Below are 21,437 nucleotides of genomic sequence, written 5' to 3'. Positions count from 1 at the left end.
AAAAAAGAGAAGGCAAGAGAGAAGTTCGAGGTCAGTTTCTGCAAGTGGGGCGGGCGGTAGGGAGGCGGAGGACAGAGGGGAGGCGGCGCCGAGGGAGTTAAGCGGGGCCGACCTGGGAAGGGAAGGGTTAAGGGGGGGGCCGTCCGGAGCGAGCCCGGTAGGCCCGCCCACCGGAGGGCGGGGGCGGGGCCTCTCAGAGTGAGCCCTTGGATTGGTCGCGGGGAAGGCGTTACGCTAGGACGGTACCAACAGTCGGGGGCCGCGGAGGCGGGGGGTGGGGGGGGTGGGTGTGGGACCGCCGGCTTAGCGCGGGGAGAGTGGCCAGGGAATGGCCGGGCCGGGGGTGGGCGGGAGCCGCAGTGGCGGCGGCGGCTGGGGGCGGTGAGCGCGGCGTGGGGCTGCCCCTCCCGGGAGGCGGCGGGGGTGGCCGGGCCGCACCGCACCGCACCGCGCGGGCGGCCATGGAGCGAGCCTAGGGCTCGGCAGGTGAGCGGCGTGGGGGCGGGGAGGGCGCGCGACCCCCGCCCCCGGCGCGGCGGGCGGGAAAGTGCGGGCTGGCTCGCGGGCGGGGCGCGGTGCGTGGCGCGCGCCGGGCGGGGGCCGCTTGGGGGCGGGGCGCCTCCCCGAGGGGCCGGGCGCCGGTACCCGGAGCGGTCCCCGAGCGGCCGCTGGCGGGTCCCGGATCTGGCCCCACTGCTGCCTTGGAGACCGACCCGGGCCGCGCGCCCCGCCTTGCTGGCCCCCCCGGCGGACTCCTGCCGGCGGGCGCGGCTGGAGGAGCGCCCGCTCGGCCCGCCTGAGGCGCGGCCTTACCTGGGGCCGCCGGGGGTCTTTCTAATGACCACCCCTCGCGCCCCGGCGCGGTCCCTAGAGGAGACTGGTCCCAGTGCCGCCCTCGCGTCCCGCCGAGCGCCCGTGGCGGCGGCCCGGGGAGGATCGCGCGCCCGCGGGCCCACCTCGTGGCCGAGAAGCGCAAGTGACCACCAGGCCCGAGGCGGGAGGCAGGGTAACCGTGCCCGGGCTCCGCGGTCTCTCGGGATCGTGCACCCCGCACTCGCACTCGGGCACAACTTAAGGAAATGATAACGGTAGTCCAAAGTGGGTTGCGCTGGAGATTTCATTTCCGGGTGTGTGGGCCCCGCGATTAGAAGCGAACCGAAACGTTGCCTTGATGGATGTGAGCAGTTGTCAAGCTGCGCCCTTGATTGTGGGATCTCATAAAGAGTTTCGTTCTAAGCAGGCTTCTGTTGTCTGCAAGTCTTCCGGTAGGAAGAGAAGGGGTGGAAGGATGTTGGAGGGGAAGTGGAGACGACAGGGCATGATTGGTCGTTAGGGAATTTTAATCCTTTAAATGGCTATGTTATCACTTGGATGGGTGAGGAGTATGTAATTTAGGAAAATTAGAGATGCTTGATACTGCGACTTTGAGGCTAGGTAGGGCCAGGTATCCGTATCCTCTCCACCCAGTTTCCCTGTGGAGATTTGATTTCTCACCTTGAAAGGGGAAGAGGAATGTGGGATCTTTTAGCTTTTAAATTGTAGGACTTAATACGTTTATACATGAATCGGGTGATTAAGATTGATATTTCCTATCGTGTTATAAATTAATGCATAAATTTCATTGGGGTTGCTTTTAAAAATTGAGTTAGAGACCTCAGTGTGCTTATAATCCTTGAGTTTATGCAGAGCCTTTGAGCTAAGCCTTAGAGCACTTCCACATATATTATTTATCAGCAAGACATGTCTTTGGGAAACTGAGGTACAGGTGTTAAAAATGCTAAATTATTTGCCTAGACTCAGAGCCAGCCTAAGGTAGATTTGAAATTAATGTTCTGTGTTAAACTGATAACTTTTCTGAAGTTTACGAAGTTGTTGGACTTTGATCCCTGGAACCATACAATGGAATCAGTCAACAGGAAGGGTTTCCAGATTTCAAAGTGCTTATCAGAGGAGAATAAAAAAGCACAAGCAAGTAATTCAGATTCTCAACCTCGCTCACGATAAAGTGCGGTGATAGAATGGTCATGGCAAAAGATGATCAGGAAATCTCGGAGCTCACAGCTTCTCTTTCAGTGTGCCTTGTGAAAATGTGTCATTGATTTGTTCTGTTGTTTCTCTGAACCTAGTAGGAAAATAGCTACTATTGGGTTAACGAGCGAAAGCTTGAAAACACATGTCCTGCTTTTCTTTCTGGGTACTCTGAATTAGGGAACAAACATCACTGTTTCTATCATCTAATCTTAGATGTCTTCTCATTATTTGATGTTGAGTTCCTAGTTCTTTGACTTTTAGTCCATTCTCTTGATTTCCATCTGTGGAATCCAGCTCTCTCACATGCCCTTAAAGCTTCTTCTGTTTATCTTTTTTGAATATTGAATTTCTAAATGAAATTGTTCGTTTGTTTGTTTGCAGGGCAGACTTGAACTTCCCACACTTGGGGTGACCATCATTTCCATGGTGTAAACCCTGAAGTCAGATACTGCAGCTCTTGAACTGATAACTTTTAAAAATAGCAGCCACAGTGGTTGTCTCTTGATGATTGGTGCAGTCTCATAATAGAAGCAGAGGCTGCTCTTTGTATTCTGTGGCCACAGTTGCAAACAATAAAAAGGAGACAGCCTTCTGAAGCTGATGTCTGGTCACCCGGGGACTAAGTGCCGTGTGGTTTTGTAGATTGAGGTAGGAAGTATAGTTACAATGAGGCACTACGGTTTGTCGTAATAGTGATGATAATTGGCATACTTTTCTCTCTGCACCTAACAGCGCCCAGTAGATGTGCAAGAAATATTTGGTGGTTGAACGAATGAATGGCAAACAGTATGAAGGAAGGGGAAATACTCTAGTGTATAAATTGTTGAGTTCCTGTTTTTGTTAAGGGAAAGACAAGAGAGCGTGTTTCAGATTACTGTTGAAAATTGCCGTGAAGATGGGTATCTGTACAGGGTGTTACTTGCTGGAGCGGCCTTGAGATTTGATTCTGTGATTGTATGCTGTTCTAGCCACCTGCAGCCTCCGGGCAGCCGTTGGTGCCCCGGTCAGGTGCAGCTTCGCAGACTTGCTCCTGCAGCCTTCTCTGGCTAGACTAACTGAGCAGTTGGATTGGTAGTCAGTATTTTTGCTTTAATTGAAGAACTGGAGCTCTTGGTGATGGCCTCACCATTATCATTGATCCTGATTGTCCTATCCTTCTCATCCCTTACAGAGGGTCACGGGAAAGGAGAGCTGTCCCTCCCGGAAGTGCTTCTCCAGCAGCTCCTTATTCCAAACCTATATTATTTCTCCCTCTTTTCCTTCCTTGAGTTGCCTCTGTGACCCCTAAGGACTAATGAATTCATTAGCACAGACCTGGGGAATGGAAGACCTTACTTTGCAACTGAAGGCAGCTTCTGACCAGCTTCCGATGTCAGCCAGACTGCTAGAGGCCTCTAGGAGAGAATATAATGCAGAGATCTGACTTGTGATTTTGTCTTTCCTACCCAAAAGCAAAAGAGGAAAGAGAGGCCTAGCACCCGGCTTGATGAGTCTTGGGGGTGCAGGTGTCATCCCAGTGTGAGATAAGAAGTGGAGCCTGATGCAGAAAAGAGATAGCTTTGGTGTGTGTCTAGAGGTCTGTCCTTTCTGGCAAGGTGACAGTCCAGTGGAGGGGAGGATACTAATTTGGGTACGTGATAAAAGGAGGTGAGGGCCTATGAAATTAGGAACGTGTAACAGAACCAAGTACAGGGGTGAGTCCGTCATACCATTCTCTCCAATGCTTTCTGCCGTATGTACATAGCAGTGCCTCCCTTATCTTATTTGTTTAGGGAATAAGTCTTATCTGTGAAGATTCTTGTTTTCTACTTACTGTGGGGAAATTTTTATAATGTGTTCTGTGCTTTGTTTGCTTTTTAAACAGTATAGTTTCGTGTTTCTTTTATTGACTTGAGGTTGTGGTACTGGCATCCGTTACTGACCATGATGGAGCCGGGCTTCGAAGCGATTGAGATACATATGTTTGCCGTCCTCTGCTTTTTGAATTCCTGACTCTGCCTTTAATAGCCTGCCTCTTCTTTCACAGGGGGGAAGTCGTGCTTTTGTTGTTGTTCGTGTCCCTGCCGCCCTCTTTTACATTAGCGGCTTCTGGTCTTCTGCGGAGTAGCAGCCCCGGTAACTCTGCTTCCCGATGGGACATGAAGCAGCCAGGTGGGCTTTGCGAGGGTCTGCCGCGCCTCTCCGTTAGTGGATGGACTTTGGAACCATGATTTGGCTGCCCAAACACCTTTTGTGGACGCCTCGTTTCTTACCTTTGGTTTAGATAACAGACGTGCACCCTGTTGAGGTGCATTTATGTTTGTGTAGTTCTTCGGCAGAAAAGAGAAATGATAGGAAGGTACCAGCGGTGGTTCTCATTTCGGAAAGCATCGCCAGTGACACCTGAAGATCGGGCGCCAGCCCTGTCTGGTGTCATTCTCGGGCAGTGTCTTGGGCCATCTCCAGTCTTCCTCTTAGCATTTGCAGATCGCCTTTGCTCCCAGTCCCAGCCAATGGCAGAAACAGGCTTGGCAGTAGCAGTGGCCTTGAAAGGTGGAAGTAGGGCACAGGGCGGCAACAGTTTAAAATTGGGTGCATAATACGTATACATATACATATGTGATATTTCTGCATTGTTTTACTGTGCTATGTATCTGAATTCATCACAGGACCTAGTGTCTCTGTGTCTGTAAAAGAGGCCATCTTTAGACCAAGGAGCTGAAGACATTTTTATAACCATGCAGGTTTCCCTCCCTTGTTCTTCACTCCTTTTATTTGGTGGGCATCTATTGAGTGGCTCTCCCGCACCCTGCACTGTGCCAGCTTATGGGGAAGTACAAAGAGTAAAATACATCCCCTTTCCTTGAGGAGCTCACAGAATAGGAGAGGAGATAGGCATGCCCAAAAATGTGTGTGTGTGTTTATATTCATATTTTAACAAAGGGATCGTGCCTGGAGCCACTCCGCCTCAATTCAGCCCAGACCTGCTTGGGGTTCTGCTGTTTCTAGAGTGATCTGTGGCCCGTCAGCTTGACACACCCAGAGCGTAAGGTTAATAATGTGAGGTGTTATTGTTGCATAAAGCTAATATACCTTTCCAGAACTGTAGTGAATGGAGCAATATAGACGGAAAACAGGAAAATCTGAAGGATAATATTATATTCTTTGAAATTCCATATTTCCACACTATTCTGGGAATTACGTTCTATAATATAGCTTTCAATGGTGGTTATATACTGACAATTGAGCACTGAAATAAATACCTAGAACTTGGGAAGTTTCGTTTTACCTGGCCCACTTGAAACAGAATGCAAATTCTCAGGCATTTCCAGAGTTTCTGGATCAGGGAACACTGCCTGAGTTGGTTTTTTGGAACAAACCTCACTAGCAGTATGAGCTAAAGATTTTTTTCTTTTCCTTTTACAAGGAATAGGGTTAAAGAGTTGCCCCAGATCAAGGTTTAAATGGCACAGGTTTGCAGGAATTGAGTTTTTTTCCGGAGGGCACAGACACTCTCTATTGCCTATTTCATTTTTGCTCTTACAGCCCAGAAGAAAGGCTACCTTAACATTTCCTTAACGCCTAGTGATCATTTTAGTTACCTTCCTTCATGGGACACAATCATGTAAGGGATTGTGAGTTTACAGATCTGAACAAATGTTGAAGTGAGAACAGTGGGGGGAAAAGTAATATTCAGAGTAATTTGGACTATGTGGGAATTGGATTTTTCTATACCTATAGCTCTTAAGTTACTCTTAAGGCCTATCTTAAGAGCTTTAGGACATGTAAAACTATCATCCTTTTTTTTTTAAGTTCATTTATTTATTTTGAGAGAGAGAGAGCGCGTAAGTGGGGAAGGGGTAGAGAGAGAGGGAGAGAGAATTCCAAGCAGGCTTCATGCTGACACAGCAAAGGGCCCAACACGGGGCTTGAACTCACGAGCTGTGAGATCATGACCTGAGCCAAAATCGAGTTGTACACTTAACCAACTGAGCCACCTAGGCTCCCCTTAATTTTTAGAGAGAGGGCATGAGTGGGGGAGAAGGGTGGAAGGAGGAGAAAGAGAGAATCTTAAGCAGGCTCCATGCTCAGCATTGAGCCTGACGCAGGGCTCAATCCCATGGCCCTGGGATCACGACCTGAGCCAAAATTAAGAGTCACATGCTCAACCGGCTGAGCCACCCGGTGCCCCCAAAGCTATCGTCTTTAAAACAGAGAGCTAATTTTCCAAATTAAAAAGGATTGCGAAGGGGTGCCTGGGTGGCTCAGTCGGTTAAGCGGCCGACTTCGGCTCAGGTCATGATCTCGAGGTCTGTGAGTTCAAGCCCCGCATCGGGCTCTGTGCTGACAGCTCAGAGCCTGGAGCCTGTTTCAGATTCTGTGTCTCCCTCTCTCTGACCCTCCCCTGTTCATGCTCTGTCTCTCCCTCTCTCAAAGATAAATAAAACATTAAAAAAAAAATTTTTTTTTTAAAAAAAGGATTGTGAAGGCATTTTATTTCCACCTTTTTTGTAGAATAGAATCACTTAATGCCTCCCATTGTTGAACGTGGTAGATGTGAACTTTGTAGAGAAGAGAAATAGGTGGGTCCAGTTAGTGACATGGCCTCCCAGTCTTCTACTTCACATGGTAACCCACTTTGAAGATACCTACTTGCTTATAGTCTTCGCTGCTCTTCAAATTTAGGAAAGGATTTGGCTCAGAAGACAATACAATCATTGAGGATTATTTTCTTTGTCATTCTTTCTCCTTTCAGGAGGTCATCTTTGGGTTTTTGATCTTATAGTAATGACTAACAAGTGATCACTATGGGTTGCCCAGGCACTAACTTTAACACAGTGAATGTGGTAATGTTCATTTTTAGCAACTCTGTGAGTTAGGCAATAGTGTTCTTACTTCACTGAAATCATATGAAAAAACTGAGGCCCAGGGAGGTTAGGCATTAAATCGCTTTCCCAAGAGCCACAGTAGGTGGTAAAGCAGGTGGTCGGAATCCGGAGCACGAACTCTTAACCATTCTGCCTCAAAAGAGTTTACATTTAGAATAAGCAGCTATTTCCTATTTTATTTTATTTTAATTCCAGTGTAGTTAACACAGTGTTATATTAGTTTCAGGTATAAAATATAGTGATTCAACAATTCTGTACATTACTCAGTGCTCCTTAAGATAAGGACTCCTAATCCCCATCACCTGTGTCACCCACCCACCCCCACCCGTCTCCCCTCTGTTAACCACCAGTTTGTTCTTTATAGTTAAGAGTCTGGGTTTTTTGTCCCCCCTCCCCATTCATTTGTTTTGTTTTGTTTCTTAAATTCCACATCCAAGTGAAATCATAGGGTATTTGTCTTTAAGAAGCTATTTCTTAAGCAGAGAATTAGCAGGAAAAGGAAAACTAGATGTAGATACTGATTAATATTGTTTGATATTTTTGGTTTCGTGGAAGACTGCTATTTGAAGGTGAAAAAGAAGAGTATGCTCTCGTGGTAGGCAGTGCATGGCAATGCAAGAATGGGCTGGTTTCCTGGGGGATACTCAGGATTTAGCCGGGTAATAAACATGTGATGCTCTTTGGTATTGGTGGTTTTGACTTGCTGGAAAGAAGGAAGCACACAGTGCTAGGTGGGACGATTTCTGAATGCTCTTGATTTTCCTCAGAATTGCCAGTAACCAGCAGGAGAAACTGCATTTATTTCTAGGGGGCGGGTAATAATAATGTAGCCCAATGCTCTGATGCCGCTACCCATTAAAAAACAAAAGGACATTATATCAGACTTAGCTCAGGGTGAAAGTGTGTGTGTTTCTAATACTTTTTTGTACTAAAAGGTTGTGATTTTTGCTATTATTTAGGCTTTGGCTGAAGTATGAATGGCAGATTTTATAAACTGGGCATGTGTAGTTGTGTGAGGGTGTGAGGTTAGTCTCCATTGTTCTAAAGTATGTAAATGGATTTTAGTAAATGACCCAGTTCAGAGTCCGTTTTTTCTTGTGCTACCTTAAAGGGACTTTAATTCTCTATCTTCCTAAGTGTCTACCATGAAGACAGAAATGGTGTGTAACATTTCATTTCACAGTGAGTTTACTGCTCTGTGGAAGACATTAGTAATTATTTACAAATATGACCTAACAATTGATTATTCCAGTGTTTATATTTAATGGTTAATTTAATGTTTCCCTTCTTCCTGAGAGAATTGTTTTTAGTCACATGATTTATTTCTGTGTCTTCTCCCTCAGTATTTTTAATGTCTCCAAAATAGTTGATAAGGGCAGACTATATGCGAAAATGTTGTATTTTACAAACCACCCCAAAATTTAGTGGTTTTTAAAATAGTGATTTGTTCTTTCTCACCATTGTGTAAGTCAGCTGGGCTCAGCTGGTTGGTTGTTCTGCCCAAATGGTTTCTAGACTGGGATCACACGTGTGACCCCATTTGACTGGGACCTCTATTAGAACTGGGGTGGCTTCACTTCTGTGTCGGGCACTTGAGCTGAGGTGGCCAGAATGGGTAGGTGCTGGCCAGGCCCCTCTCCATCTCAGTCCCTCCTCATTCAGTAGTCTAGCCCAAGCTTCTTTGCATGGTGGCTGGGTCCCAATCGGAAGCTGCCAGGTCTTTTAAGGGCTGGGCCCAGACCTGGCACACAGTCATTCCATTGCATTCTGTTGGCCAAAGCAAGTTACAGAGCCAGCCCAGGTTCCGGGAGGAGAAAAAATAGATTCTACTTCGTGATGGGAGGAGTTGTTGGTGTCTGTCTTTGTAGATAATCAACCAAAAACTCCTAAGTAGATTCAGGTCTTACCTCTTCTTATCCCCACCAGACCTTCAGAGCTTTGCTGAAACCCGCAGTTACTAAAGAAGTTCGTAAAATGGTCCCTGTAAGTCCTACTCAGGATCAAGGGTGGGAGGTTATGTGAGTACATATGATTATAAGGTATATAATAAATTCTTCCTACTTTGCCTGAAATCTCCTTTGTTAATACCCTTCTGCATGAAATGTTCATACTGAACATTGTGAGCACTTTATACTCACAGGCATGTTACATTCCATTTATGTGGAAAGAATGTTATTTGACCATTGAATTGAAAAGATAAGAAAAAGTTCTTACTGAAACTTTCACTTTTAGTTACTCTGCACAAAGGTTGGGATTTCTTCTCCATGACTTGAGGAGAAATAGTGTAAGGATGTCAGTTGATCCAAGGGAGATTCTAGGGTGCACAGATGCCAGTGAGACTTGGAACGTCACTGGTGGCTTGTGGGAGTTCCTCCTAAAGTAGGAAGTGAGGGGCCGGGTGTTCACAGGTTCCTCAGCAGCTGCATAAATTGAATGTTATCACACCATGAGTTAAACCTGTGCACCGCCATGTTTTTCTGCATATGTCCCTCCAGACATCAGCTAGATTCTTGAGTAGAAGACTTCATACTAAGACCTCCCTTTTTTTCTGCATTTTCTGCAGAATCTGTATCTCTTCTCCCCCAAGCAACTTAATAGTCCTGAGTTTGTCCTTATAAAACACTTGTCACATATGTAGGATGGTGTGTGTGTGTGTGTGTGTGTGTGTGTGTGAGAGAGAGAGAGAGAGAGTGTGTGTGTGAGAGAGAGAGAGAGAGAATGAAAGTAAATGAGCCTCCATAGCAAGCCTCATTTAGCTGATGGAGCTGCAGATGAAACCAGGGTTCAGGAGGAAAATTTCTTATAAAGGTCTACCTTCCAGAACTCCAATTTAAGAGCTTATGCCAGCTTTTAGCGTGAAGACGACCATTTACATTGCCTTTTTTACATTTAACGTTTTTTGAGTTATGTTATTGCCTTGAGTCTGTTTGTTCTGTGAGGTAGGCTCTGTTCCACATAACAGAACCATTAAAATAAATGACCATAATATAAACTGGACAGTGTTACACTGTTGGAAGCATTTCTGAGAGGAGGTGAAGGCATAAAATAGAGCAGGCAGACTCCTCTGGGAATGCAAGTGAAGTTTTCATGAATAATTTGGAATGTAGCCAGTGAGTTTGGTTTAATTTCCTTCGAAATGGGGTATCTTCTTAGAAACCCAGTTTGCGGAGAGTATGGTAAGTGTGCCGTTGTTTCCAGCAAGAGAAGATAATACGGCACGGAAACCCTGTCTTGGGTATCCTACCCTCTCAAGCATGCAGGCGTAGAGGGGAGCATTGTAAAGAGTAAGAAGTATGCCATCACTAGAGGATGGTATGATACCTTATGCTGCATCTCATACATTTTTCTGGAATAGGAGAGACTTTTTTGTAGAAATTCCACTATGATCTCTACATTGTCGATTTCTTAAATATCTTTGGCTTACCCTGTGCGCTGAAGGAACGGCAACTTTCCAGCTAAAGAAAACCTCTTTCTGAACTGTCCATGTTTCTTCAGAAAAAGAAACAATACCCTGAAACTACCAGCTAAACTGAGCAGAGTGTCGTGTCGTTAGAGAAGTAGATTGCCCAAAGAGGATAAGCAGATAAAGGAGAGCCAGCATTAAGTGCCGCACACTCATGTGATTCTGAACGTCAAAGGAGATTAACGCCACAGTCCCAGGATCTTTGTAGTGGTTTGTTCAGTGTAGGTGAATAAAGCATCCACCTTACTATGCGAGGTACCGTAGGGATCGCAAAGACAGGTAAGATCACCAAGGAGCCAAGTTTCGGAGAGGGCAGTTGAGAACTACGTAGCAGAAGATACTGGATGAGGCAGAGTGTGGTGAAGGCGTGCTCTAATGGACAAAGGTTTCTGTAGGGTGTGAAGAGGGGCCGGAAATGGCCTCGGAGATGGCCCTTGAAAGATAGATTAGGCTTTAAACAGGAGAAAATGGGGACAAAGGGTAAGAGCAAGAGGTCTTTTGAGGGAGTCCCCGTGTGAGGAATGACAGGGCAGAGGTCAGTCCCACACGTGGCAGGGAGGGCAGAGCCTGGTCATGGTCCGTCTGAGTTGAAACTGAGGAACGGTGCTGCCTGGCAGAGCAGACCGCGGAAGCCCATGCAGAGGGCGGCTCTGATGCCTGGCTAAGGAACGTGGGGAAATCAGAAGCAGTGTGTGATGAGGCGGGCGACTGTGGCGCATCATCTGGTCTGCGCTGGAGAACCTGGAGGCCTGGAACGCAGTTCTTTCCGTGATTCAGCAGAAGGGGATGAGCACTAGGTTATGTTGGTGGCTGTGGGAACGAAGGGCACCTGTCTTTCCTGCTCTGCCAGGATGTGGCTGGCAATTGCTCACAAACACGGAAACTTGTTTGGCCTCTTGCACCCCGTGCTCACTCCCAATCTGCAGAGGTAAATGGTGAAATAGCAGTTGAACTCTTCCTTCGTTCACTTCACGTAAACCCCTCTCGTAGTTGAGTGGGTGAATTGTTTGCGGCCCCGAATTGCTGAACGGGTGCTTCTGAGGCCTATTCAGAAGGTAACGAGATTTCCCATTTTAAAAGCGCACAAAGACTGTGGAACGGGACCGTTTGGTCTGAATTTTGGAGCTGCTGGAACTTCCTGTTGCTTTAGTGATTAAAAACAAACACACCTCAATATCCGTGGCCTTTATGCCGAATGTTTAGATATGATAGGTTTATACAGCACGAGGGAAGAACTTAGCCCAAATGAAATGAGCAGCGGCCCTGGAAGTTTGGGGGTTAACCAGAGTCAGTCCTGGCGGACAGCCGCCCCACTTGCCCCTCTGTGCCTGCCCCTCTGCGCCTGCCCCTCGTGCCAGTGGTGCCAGGCCCATGGGTGGTTGCGGCTGGAGGTACTGAGGAAGCGGACGCTGACACAGCCAGATTTCCACGTTCCCTTTTGTCACTGCAGCCGAGACGGGTGCCGTTGAACAGATCACTGGAGGAGCGGAGAATCACGGAAGGAGTTGTGTGGTGCGTGGGTCGTGCTGGAACCAGCGGTCTCTGGAATCTGCTCTCAGGCTAGCGCTCGCTCTTCACCGTAATCACAGAGAACCATCTTACTGAGTTTCACACCAAACTCCGTACCATCACAGTTACATTTTGGATGCACTTGAATTGCCCTTGCCTCAGCTGACAGTGTTACGTGCTCCCTGGGAGAAGGATGCTGAAACAAAACAGGTGGCTGGAGTGAATTAGAATTTGAATTTGACTCTCCCTTTCCTCTTCGTCACCAAAACGAACCGCAAAGGGGAGGTTAATCACCAAGCATGAACTGCCTGGCGGCAGGCTCACCGCAAGGTGATGCCCTCAGAACACGCCGTTGCCCTGGTCGACTGTGTTTGGAGGGGTTTCCAGCTGTTCCTAGAAGAGCAGTCTCCAGTTTCGGCGGGAGGGTCTCAGCCCGACGTTCGCCCTTTTGTTTTGGCGTGATTTCTTCGATTGATGGTTTGAGTTGTTAGATGAATTGGAGGATGAAGCCACACCCTGCTATCTTCTTGTCACATTTGTCTTAGCCAGCGCTGTGCTGTCAGTAGGCGTCCAGCTGGCAGGCTTGCGCGTGTTTTTAAATGGCCCCGTGGAGTGGAAAGCAACCTGTCCGCATGCAAATGAGACCGCACTGTATGTTCTTGCAGAAATCTTGTGTGTGGGATCTGTTCGCTGGGGATCGACCGGAGCGTGGTCAGCCCCATGCCGGAAGCAGTGCTTGTCCATATCTGTGGCGCCCATCTCTTTGTTACGTGCCCGACCGGTCCAGACTTCATAATGTTGCCATAGTACCACGTTTCATTAGTTTTCTGGTCATGTTCTACTAATAGCCAGATGGCATAGGGATATGTTTTTCCTTTACTTAATTTGTCCAGATTTCATTATCCTTCTTTTACAGGGATTTTAATTTTGAAAAATAATTAGTGGGAGACTGATTAAGCAGAGATGCGTGCCTGGGCGTTGTGTTTAACTACGTGAGCAACAGATAATGACACATCCAGGCTTGCTGGGGGTTTGGATTTGGAGGAGTTACTGCTCTCCTCTGTATCCTCTTTGGCATTTTTAGGAGTTCCTGACTTACAACATGTCATAAAACTTACATTTAGAAAAGATGAGAACTGGAAAGTTACCAAATACTGGTGGTTTTGGATGTTCAGAAATCCTTTATGGATTTTGAAAGGTAAAAATGAAAGTTAAGGAGTTACACATATCTTAGTGTTTTACTTATGTTGTGCTCTTTCCCATTGTTTTGGTGTTTTGGCATTTGTAGCCATTCAAATGGCTCCTAGATGGGTCTGCACCCTCTTAAGACAGGAGTATTTGCTTTAAAATTTTCATTGTACCTGGTGTTTACTTGTGAGGTCCTTCCCCAGACCAGTTGATTAGAAATTACTGGGTCTTCTCAGGCTTTAGGAATAGCAAGGAAAAAAGGGTGAGTTATATATTTGAGGCTTGCAAACCATTCAGGGCTGGAAGGACAGAATTTCTGACTTAATTTTGCTTTATACTTGGGCTTACAGGAATTGTGGGAGGCGCTCCTGTGAAGAAATGGACCAGTGTGCGTAATCATGGAATCTCCTTGCTAACCTGCTCTCCTTGAGAAGTGAGAGAGTGGGTCGGGGAGAAGGAAAAGAGGTCAACATGAAGCTAAAGCAGCGAGTCGTGCTGTTAGCAATTCTTCTTGTCATCTTTATCTTCACCAAAGTTTTCCTGATTGACAACTTAGACACATCAGCAGCAAACCGAGAGGACCAGAGGGCTTTTCACAGAATGATGGCTGGCTTGCGGGTAGAGCTGGTGCCCAAGCTGGACCACACCTTGCAGTCTCCCTGGGAGATTGCAGCCCAGTGGGTGGTTCCACGGGAAGTGTACCCAGAAGAGACACCAGAGCTGGGGGCGATCATGCATGCCATGGCCACCAAGAAGATCATTAAAGCTGATGTGGGTTATAAAGGGACACAACTGAAAGCCTTACTGATACTTGAAGGAGGACAGAAAGTCGTCTTCAAACCTAAGCGGTAAGTCTTCTTCTCAGGAGTTAGTTATATTGTGCTAGTTGGTTGATTCAAGTAACTCGAAGTTTATAGAAGACTGCTCATCACCTTCTCTTAGTCTTCTCTCCAACAACATGAGCGGAATAGACTACAAGACCTCTGAAGTATTTTCCAGCTCTTAGTGTTCTGTGATTCTCTGGGACAGATTTGTAGGAACATATTTTGGCTCTGTATAAGACTGAACGTTTTACACTTAGAGCTCTCCTTGATTTCTAAATTTATCAAATATGTTCTGTGTGCCAAATGTTAGAGATACAAAATGAATTGGTTGGGAAATAAGCGACTTGTCACCAGAAGTGTGCAGTTAGAGGCCGGATAACCAAGCACACATCAGGGGTGTGGTGGAGTAGGAGTTACCCACAGCTTGAGTGGGTTTGGACAGGTGACTAAAGTCTAAGGACTGAAGCTGTGATTCTTTCACATGGGTTTTGTTTTGATTTCATTTTAATTAATAAACTTTATTTTTTGGAGCAGTTTTAGGTTCACAGAAAAGTCGAGGGTGTAAGTTCAGAGAGTTTGTCCCCCCGCCCCCCCGCCTCAGTTTCCCTATAATTAACGTCTTCCACTAGTGTAGTACATTTATTGCAGTTGATGAGCCAGTAGGAATTTATTAGCTAAAGGTCACTGTTCGCAGTAAGGTTCATGCTCTGTGTGGTACACTCTGTGGATTTTGATAATCCTCTAATGACAAGTATCCACCATTACATTATCACACAGAATGGCTTTCCCATCCTAAAAATCCCGTGCTCCACATGTTCATCCTCCCCTTCCTCCCGCAGACTCCTAGCAACCACTGATCTTTTTACTGTCTCCATAGTTTTACCTTTTCCAGAATGCCATATAATTGGAATCCTACCTTTGTAGCCTTTCAGGGTGAATTCTCTCACTTAGCAAAATGCATTTCAGTTTCCTCCATGTCTTTTTGTGGTTCGATAGCTCATTTCTTTTTATTACTGAGTAATATTCCATCGTCCGGTTGTACCACAGTTTGTTTCTCCATTTACCTACTGGAGGACATCTTAGTTGCTTCCACATTTTGGCAATTATGGATAAAGCTGCTACAAACGTTCATGTGCAGGTTTTGTGTAGAAGTAAGTTTTCAGCTCATTTGGGTAACTACCAAGGAGCACGTTTGCTGGATCATATGGTAAGAGGATGTTAATTTTGCAAGAAACTGCCAAACTGCCTTCCTAAGTAGCTGTGCTATTTATATTCCCACCAGCAGTGAATGAGCGGCATTAGGTGCCTCACCAGCATTTGGTGCTGTCAGTGTTGGGGGTTTTGGCCGTTCTGATATGTGTGTAGTGATGCCTCATTGTTTTGGGTTTCGGGTGTGTGTGTGTGTGTGTGTGTGTGTGTGTGTGTGTGTGTGTTTACCTGTTTTAAGGAGAGAACTGGGCCATTCTAGTTACTTCAGTCCAAAATCTGAAAAAGTGGGCTGAATTATATGTCGTTAGATGATGATCCCTTGGAGACTTCTCCAAGGCTCTACAGAGATCATTTGTTTGGCAATTCTATAGTATAATTAATATTTTTAAAAGTTTCCTGTGAGTATATGAATTCGAAATAGGTTAACATGATGGTGATTCATATTCTTTTGCCAGGAGTTAGTTACCAGTGAATTTTCTCAAAGTTTATAATGTCTAAAATTTTCTATGTACTAAACATTTTTCTCATTCCTTAATAGGGCTTTTGAGAGAATTATAACTGATACCTTTGTGTCTCTTTCCGGTGGGAGAAATGTGGGGTAAAGATGTACAAAATTCATCTGTGATAAGAGTAGTTAGCCTAGCTGTCTTCATGACCCAACCATCAATAGATAACATACAGCCAGAGAACAAATACATTGGGATCCCAGAAATGGAAGAAATCTGTATTTGCCTGGAACTGGGAAGTGTGATGTATGGAAGATGCGGAAGTTAGGAAAGGAAACATACGGCATGCCTTTGGAGAATAGAAAAGTCTGATTGGCAGGTGATATGGAAAAAGTATGGTTCCGTGGGCCCTGCGACATAATTTCCATTGAATGCACACCATTCTCCAGGCTCTACACTAAGTACTTTTGTATCTGTCAATGCTTTTAGCTTTTACCACGACTGTGGGCAGTTACACTGAAGTTTATTTATTTTGAGAGAGAGAGTGCGAGCAGGGGTGGGGCAGAGAGGAAGAGACAGAGAGGATCCCAAGCAGGCTCCATGCTGTCAGTACAGTGCCCAACGTAGAGCTCGAACCCACGAACCATGAGATCATAAACCTGAACTGCAACCAAGGGTTGGATGCCCAACCGACTGAGCCACCCAAATGTCCCTACACTTCTTACTTCTAGCATAAGAAACTGAGGCTGAGAGAGAGTAACTGACTTGACAAGGTCACCTTGCAGTAACTGGCGTTTGGATCTGAGTAAGAGTGGCTGGTGTTCTGCCACGCACGTGTGATTCTCTTCTGTTTGCCTGCCTTCCTGAGCACCCGTCAGCAGAAATCACTAGTTTAGTTTTGAAATGTAGTCCTCGACCTCTTGGTTTGTGGCCTGGGTGATCAGCAGTGTGAGCAGAGTAATGGAAAAAAGGCAGACTAAAAACAAATGAAATTGGTGTACAGAGGTGAGTTGTGAGCATTTCACGTCTAAATAAGAGGATGTCCCCTCTGTACCCAGCCCTCCGTTCCCACACTGGGGAATTGGGGGTAAGATGCGCCAGCAGGAAGTGGGAGGAGGCAGGTATTCCTGGTAGTGGCGCTGTTAGCGTTGGTCCAGGCACTGTGCAGGAAGGCCCGCGGTGCTCCGTCAAGGTAGAAGTGGAGGGAGGGGCCGCCCGCTGGTGACTGGGGGAGGTGGCAGGCGATAACCGCACCAACTCACCTAGTCACTGTGCTTCATCCCCTGTCTCTACCGCCACTGCAGCCTTCCCCTCACCTTCCTGAAGGCCGCTGTCATTCCTCCTTCAGACGCCCATATTGGCATGGTGTTCCCAGCTTGAAAACATTCAGGAACGTCCCATTGTTCACCGGGCAAAGCGCAGCCTCCGCAGCCTAATGGTCAACCCCTGGCCGTCCGGCCCTCCTCTCTGCACCCTGCTCTTTATTCCAGCCAAACTAGTCCCCGCCCCCCAACTGCCCATGTCCACTCGCAGCCCCCGGGGACTCTCCTCCCCCACCTGCAAGGTGCCTGGGCCCCACCTGCCCTGGGGGATCCTGCTCTCAGTCACTGCACGCACCCAACTTGTGCTGGTGACACCTGGCACTGTCACAGGCTGCGGAAGGTGGGTGTACGTTCAAGTGCCTGTAGAAATTGACTCTGGTCTCGAGATACCTAGCAAATTGCTGTTCTGACCCTGGGGGCCTCAGAGGCTATTTAGTCCTGGTGTAAGCGCAAATTAATGTCCTTGGTCAGACTCTGATGTCCTTCCCCAGAAGGATAGGAGTGATTTATTGGCAGTTACTCTATGAATTTTGCTGCTCTGTCAGTGACTTAAGATAGATCACTCTCTGCTGAGAGGAGGCTCTGCGCCCCTGCTGCTAAGGCGACACACGCACCTTTCTTTAACAGCCACTTGTGGTTTCCGCACTTCCGGAGCCTGGTTGGCCATGTCCTTCTGTCAGAGATAGGACACGTGTGCGGTGGATGCAATTTATGGGAAGACAGTGATGCTTTTATTTGCGCATTTTGCCTTACGTTAGAAACGTGATTTTTTTTTTTTTTTTTTTCAGTGTAGCTCTACCCATTCTGGAAGTAAATTGGCTTTCCCCGGGTGAAGGCTGCAGTTCTGGTGGGAAAGCAACAAGGTGGCAGGAGCCTAGGAGTGGGTAGAAGTGAGTGAGTGGTCCTAGGAAGTGCTGGCAGGGACCTCGGAGAACGCCCAGTCCAACTGCTCATTTGGCGGGTGAGACGCGGAGTTCTGGCTTGCTGTGTTTCGAACAGCCGAACCGTGAGCCAGGGATTCAGACCTCCTGACTCTGCGGGCAGCTCTGTGATTCTTACTCCTTTCCCTTTTCTTTCCCTCCCTTCCTCTCCAGGCCACCCCCGATGTTTCTGGATTCCTCTAGGGTTTTACATTTCACTTAGAGCAGCCTTTCCATGTATTGGAAAGCTCTCTAACGTTTCACTGGGAGGAGTGGACTGCACGTACCTCCCTGCGTGTGGAGGCCCCGCTGGGGCCCCAGCAAAGAAAGTATTCCAGGACTGTCCCCCGGCTGTACGGACGGCCTGTGGCTATAGCGGGGAGAGAAGTGCTTGAGGAGTGTCAGCTTTTACTGCAGTTCTATTTAAAAATGGAGACTCATTTGGGAGGTAGCCGTATAATCCTAAGTAGCCTGAATAATGCTTTGACACTAGAAACGTAAGAACTACACGTGAGTATTTTGACCCGGCCAAGAAGAAACTGGCCTCCAACCAGGTGGTGACGCATGGCTGTCTTCTGACGTGTATGTTCCGTACTTTGCCTGGAAAATGTGTTTTGTGGATATGGTTTCCCTTTAGATTCCAAGGTCATTTTTGTTGCAAGTTCACTGCTTTTTATCGCAGTGTTTCCCACTTCCCCGATGCAAGTGTCCTCGGTGGAACAGCTCCACTCTGCCTCAGTCTCCATTCATTTCTATCTTACTGTTGCCTGTAAAGCCTAATAAATAGGCCTTTTGATTCAGGAAATGCATGCAAACAGGAGAGGTTATAGGTGAATTTAGTGTCCCTTTCTTCCTAGTTAACAGTTAAATGGTATCTTTTTTTATGATTAGTCGAAAGAAATATTCTAGCTTTTATTATCCTTTGTTTATGTCATGCATGTGATGTAAAATAATCAGAATGGAATTTGAGATGAATGATATCTTGGAAATTGCCTTCTGGTCCGGCCCCTCATACGTTGTAGATGAAGAATCTAAGACCCAGAGAAGAGACTGGTTTTGTTGAAGGTTACCCAGAAGGTGATGACAGAACTGTATATGTAGCTCTCGTGCCAGGCCAGTATTCCCTCCACACGTCATCATAAACCTAAAAAGAAAAAGAGGATGGTTGTTCCAACAACGCTTTTCATATGCACCTTTGCCTACTCCTCAACAAAAGCTGAGGCACATCCAGACCGTTTTTTCCCCCCAAAATTTACACTTCTCTTACAAGCCTTGCCATAGTCCTTCTGGTAAAGAGACATTTTAGTTGTACGTTTCCCTTCGTTTCTTTAGTTCAGTCTAGTAAACATTTTAGTAAACGTTTATTAGGCACCAACTATAGGCTTAACATTGTGCTAGAGATACAGAGATGGTCCTTGCCTTCCAGAAAATGACCTTGTAGTGTTACTTAAACTACACTGAAAGTATTTCAGAGGGGTAGAAATAACCTCTTCCGTGTTTTATTCGTAGAATAATTGCTGAGGCAGGGAGAGAATTCCAGTTTCCTTCTCTACTTTATCTTTACCCTACCTACCGGAGATTTGTCCTAATCCACAGCTCTTCTCAGCTTTGACTGAGAACGTGTCTGCAGAGCAGAATCAGGCCTGCTGAAGTTTCTGTTGTGCTGTCTCCTCTGGTGCTGATGTAATTCACGTCTCCATGTGTGCCTCCCACTCACTCTGCAGGTATAACCGAGACTATGTGGTAGAAGGGGAGCCGTATGCTGGCTATGATAGACACAATGCAGAGGTAGCAGCCTTTCATTTGGACAGGTACGTGCCATCATGGAGGGCTACGTTTGTTTTGTTTCCTTTTAAAAATATCTTGGAGAGGGCTCGTGGCCTCCTTCTAAAGGGAGCAACGCTAATGGCTTTGACTTGGTACCTACTTTAGATAGCTGACCGACAGAGTCTGTTAAATTTGTATGAGTCCTTCATAATCTGGGTGGTTCTAGGAATACCAGGGTAAATATCTTCACTCTACGCTTGTTAAGATCATTTCATTCTGGTATGCCTCCTGTCGTCATGAGCGCAGGTGTTCTTGGTAAATAAGAGGGCAGGATGAAAACCAGAGTTGGAACTCAAGTCCCTAAATTGAATTGATTGTTAATTAGACTTGACAGTACTGTTTTTTTGTCTTATTTTTGTTTAAAGTAGGTAATACTGGCTTATCCCCATATGCTAGAAGCACACAGCATGACCTATATCATGAATTTTATGGTCCTTCATACAAAAAACGCATGGCTTCAATAACCAGAATAATTCTAAAAGAAAAATAGATGTAAATTCTACATGTATAAGCTAACTAGGAAAATTAATATTTTTTCAGCAGGTAGCTAGTTTAGGAGTATTGTAACTGAACTGCCTGTATCTCACTTGTTCTTCTGATCAGCTCTTTTCTCAGGGCTTTTTTTTTTTTTTTAATATTTACTTTGGAGAGAGAGAGAGAGGGACAGAGCACAAGCAGGGGAGGAGCAGAGAGAGAGGGAGACACAGAATCCAAAGCAGGCTCCAGACTCTGAGCTGTCAGCACAGAGCCCGGCACGGGGCTCAAACCCACTAACCGCGAGATCATGACTTGAGCCAAAACTGAGAGCCGGATGCTTAACTGACTGAGCTACCCAGGCGCCCCTCTTCAGGGCATATCGACAGACTTTAAAAGAAATATTCACAGTATTTTTTAAACGAACGTGTAAAGGAAACCAGAAGAAAACAAAGATGGACTTTTGTCTTTTTCTGGATTACGAAGGATTTTCTAGGCACAAAAGCAATAATTGAAAAATTGCAAAGGAAAAGCTATTCGGTAGATTCAGCTAAATAAAGTTAACTCATATGTCAGGAAACATCAAACAAAATTTAAAATCAAACTAGGAGATAATACTTGAACCTAATGTAAATGTTTATACAAATCCAAATATGTGCTAAAACCCTAATAGAAAATGGTCTAAGGACACAGTTGACTGAATAGAAATGATCGGTTGCTAATAAATATGGCAGGGGGTCATCCTCACCAGTAACAGCAAATCCCGTTGAAGGGCACTGAGTGGCTTAGTCGGTTAAGCGTCCGACTCAGTCTCAGCTCAGGTCATGATCTCGTGGCTTCATGGGTTCGAGCCCTGCATTGAGCCCTGCACTGGCCATGCAAAGCCTGCTTGGGATTCTCTCTCTTTCCCTCTTTCTCTGCCCCTCCCCAACTTGTACTGTCTCTTTCTCTCTCAAAATAAATAAATAAACTTAAAAAAAAAATCCAGTTGAAACCATGGGATACTACTTTCTTCTGCTGAAAATGGCCAGTATTTTTTTTTTAAGAGGGTAGTACTTTATTGGCAGGAATGGATTGAGATTCATATGCAGCTTGTGGCATTGTTAAATCGGTTCAGTTTTTCTTTTTAGGAACTCTGTCATGTATCAGGAACCTTAATGTTCCTATTCTTTGGATGAGTAACATAACTACCTTTTCACGCAATTATCTAAGATATTTCTAGGAAGGTACTTCTAGGAAGTACCATGGAGAAGTAATGAAATTCAAAGATATATACCCACGATCTTAGCTGGAGCATTTTCACTAGTGAAAAACTGGTAGCAATCCAAACATCCAGTGATACGGAAAAGGTTAAAT

General features: G+C 46.1%; 1 protein-coding gene across 7 annotated transcripts in view; it reads left to right on the top strand.

Annotated features, from left to right (window-relative positions):
• The first annotated feature begins 220 nt into the window (after positions 1-220).
• The window catches only part of FAM20B (FAM20B glycosaminoglycan xylosylkinase), a 41,293-nt gene continuing 20,076 nt past the window's right edge, over positions 221-21,437 (top strand). The window contains exons 1-4 of one of the 7 annotated variants that reach the window (XM_053209334.1): positions 349-486; positions 4,058-4,182; positions 13,410-13,907; positions 19,505-19,591. In XM_053209334.1, coding sequence (XP_053065309.1) covers positions 13,531-13,907; positions 19,505-19,591 — 464 coding nt within the window. In that variant the 5' untranslated portion in view covers positions 349-486; positions 4,058-4,182; positions 13,410-13,530. Of the gene's footprint in view, positions 243-329; positions 487-618; positions 1,007-1,131; positions 1,266-2,699; positions 4,183-11,697; positions 12,082-13,409; positions 13,908-19,504; positions 19,592-21,437 lie in introns of those variants that run through there. The other 6 variants (XM_053209336.1, XM_027074323.2, XM_053209335.1 and 3 more) reach the window with 6 other exon arrangements.

This window comes from Acinonyx jubatus, chromosome E4 (genome assembly GCF_027475565.1).
Source record: "Acinonyx jubatus isolate Ajub_Pintada_27869175 chromosome E4, VMU_Ajub_asm_v1.0, whole genome shotgun sequence".
In the NCBI taxonomy this organism is placed as follows: domain Eukaryota; kingdom Metazoa; phylum Chordata; class Mammalia; order Carnivora; family Felidae; genus Acinonyx; species Acinonyx jubatus.
Note: the sequence above shows the minus strand (reverse complement) of the source record. Positions and strands in the feature narration are given on the sequence as shown.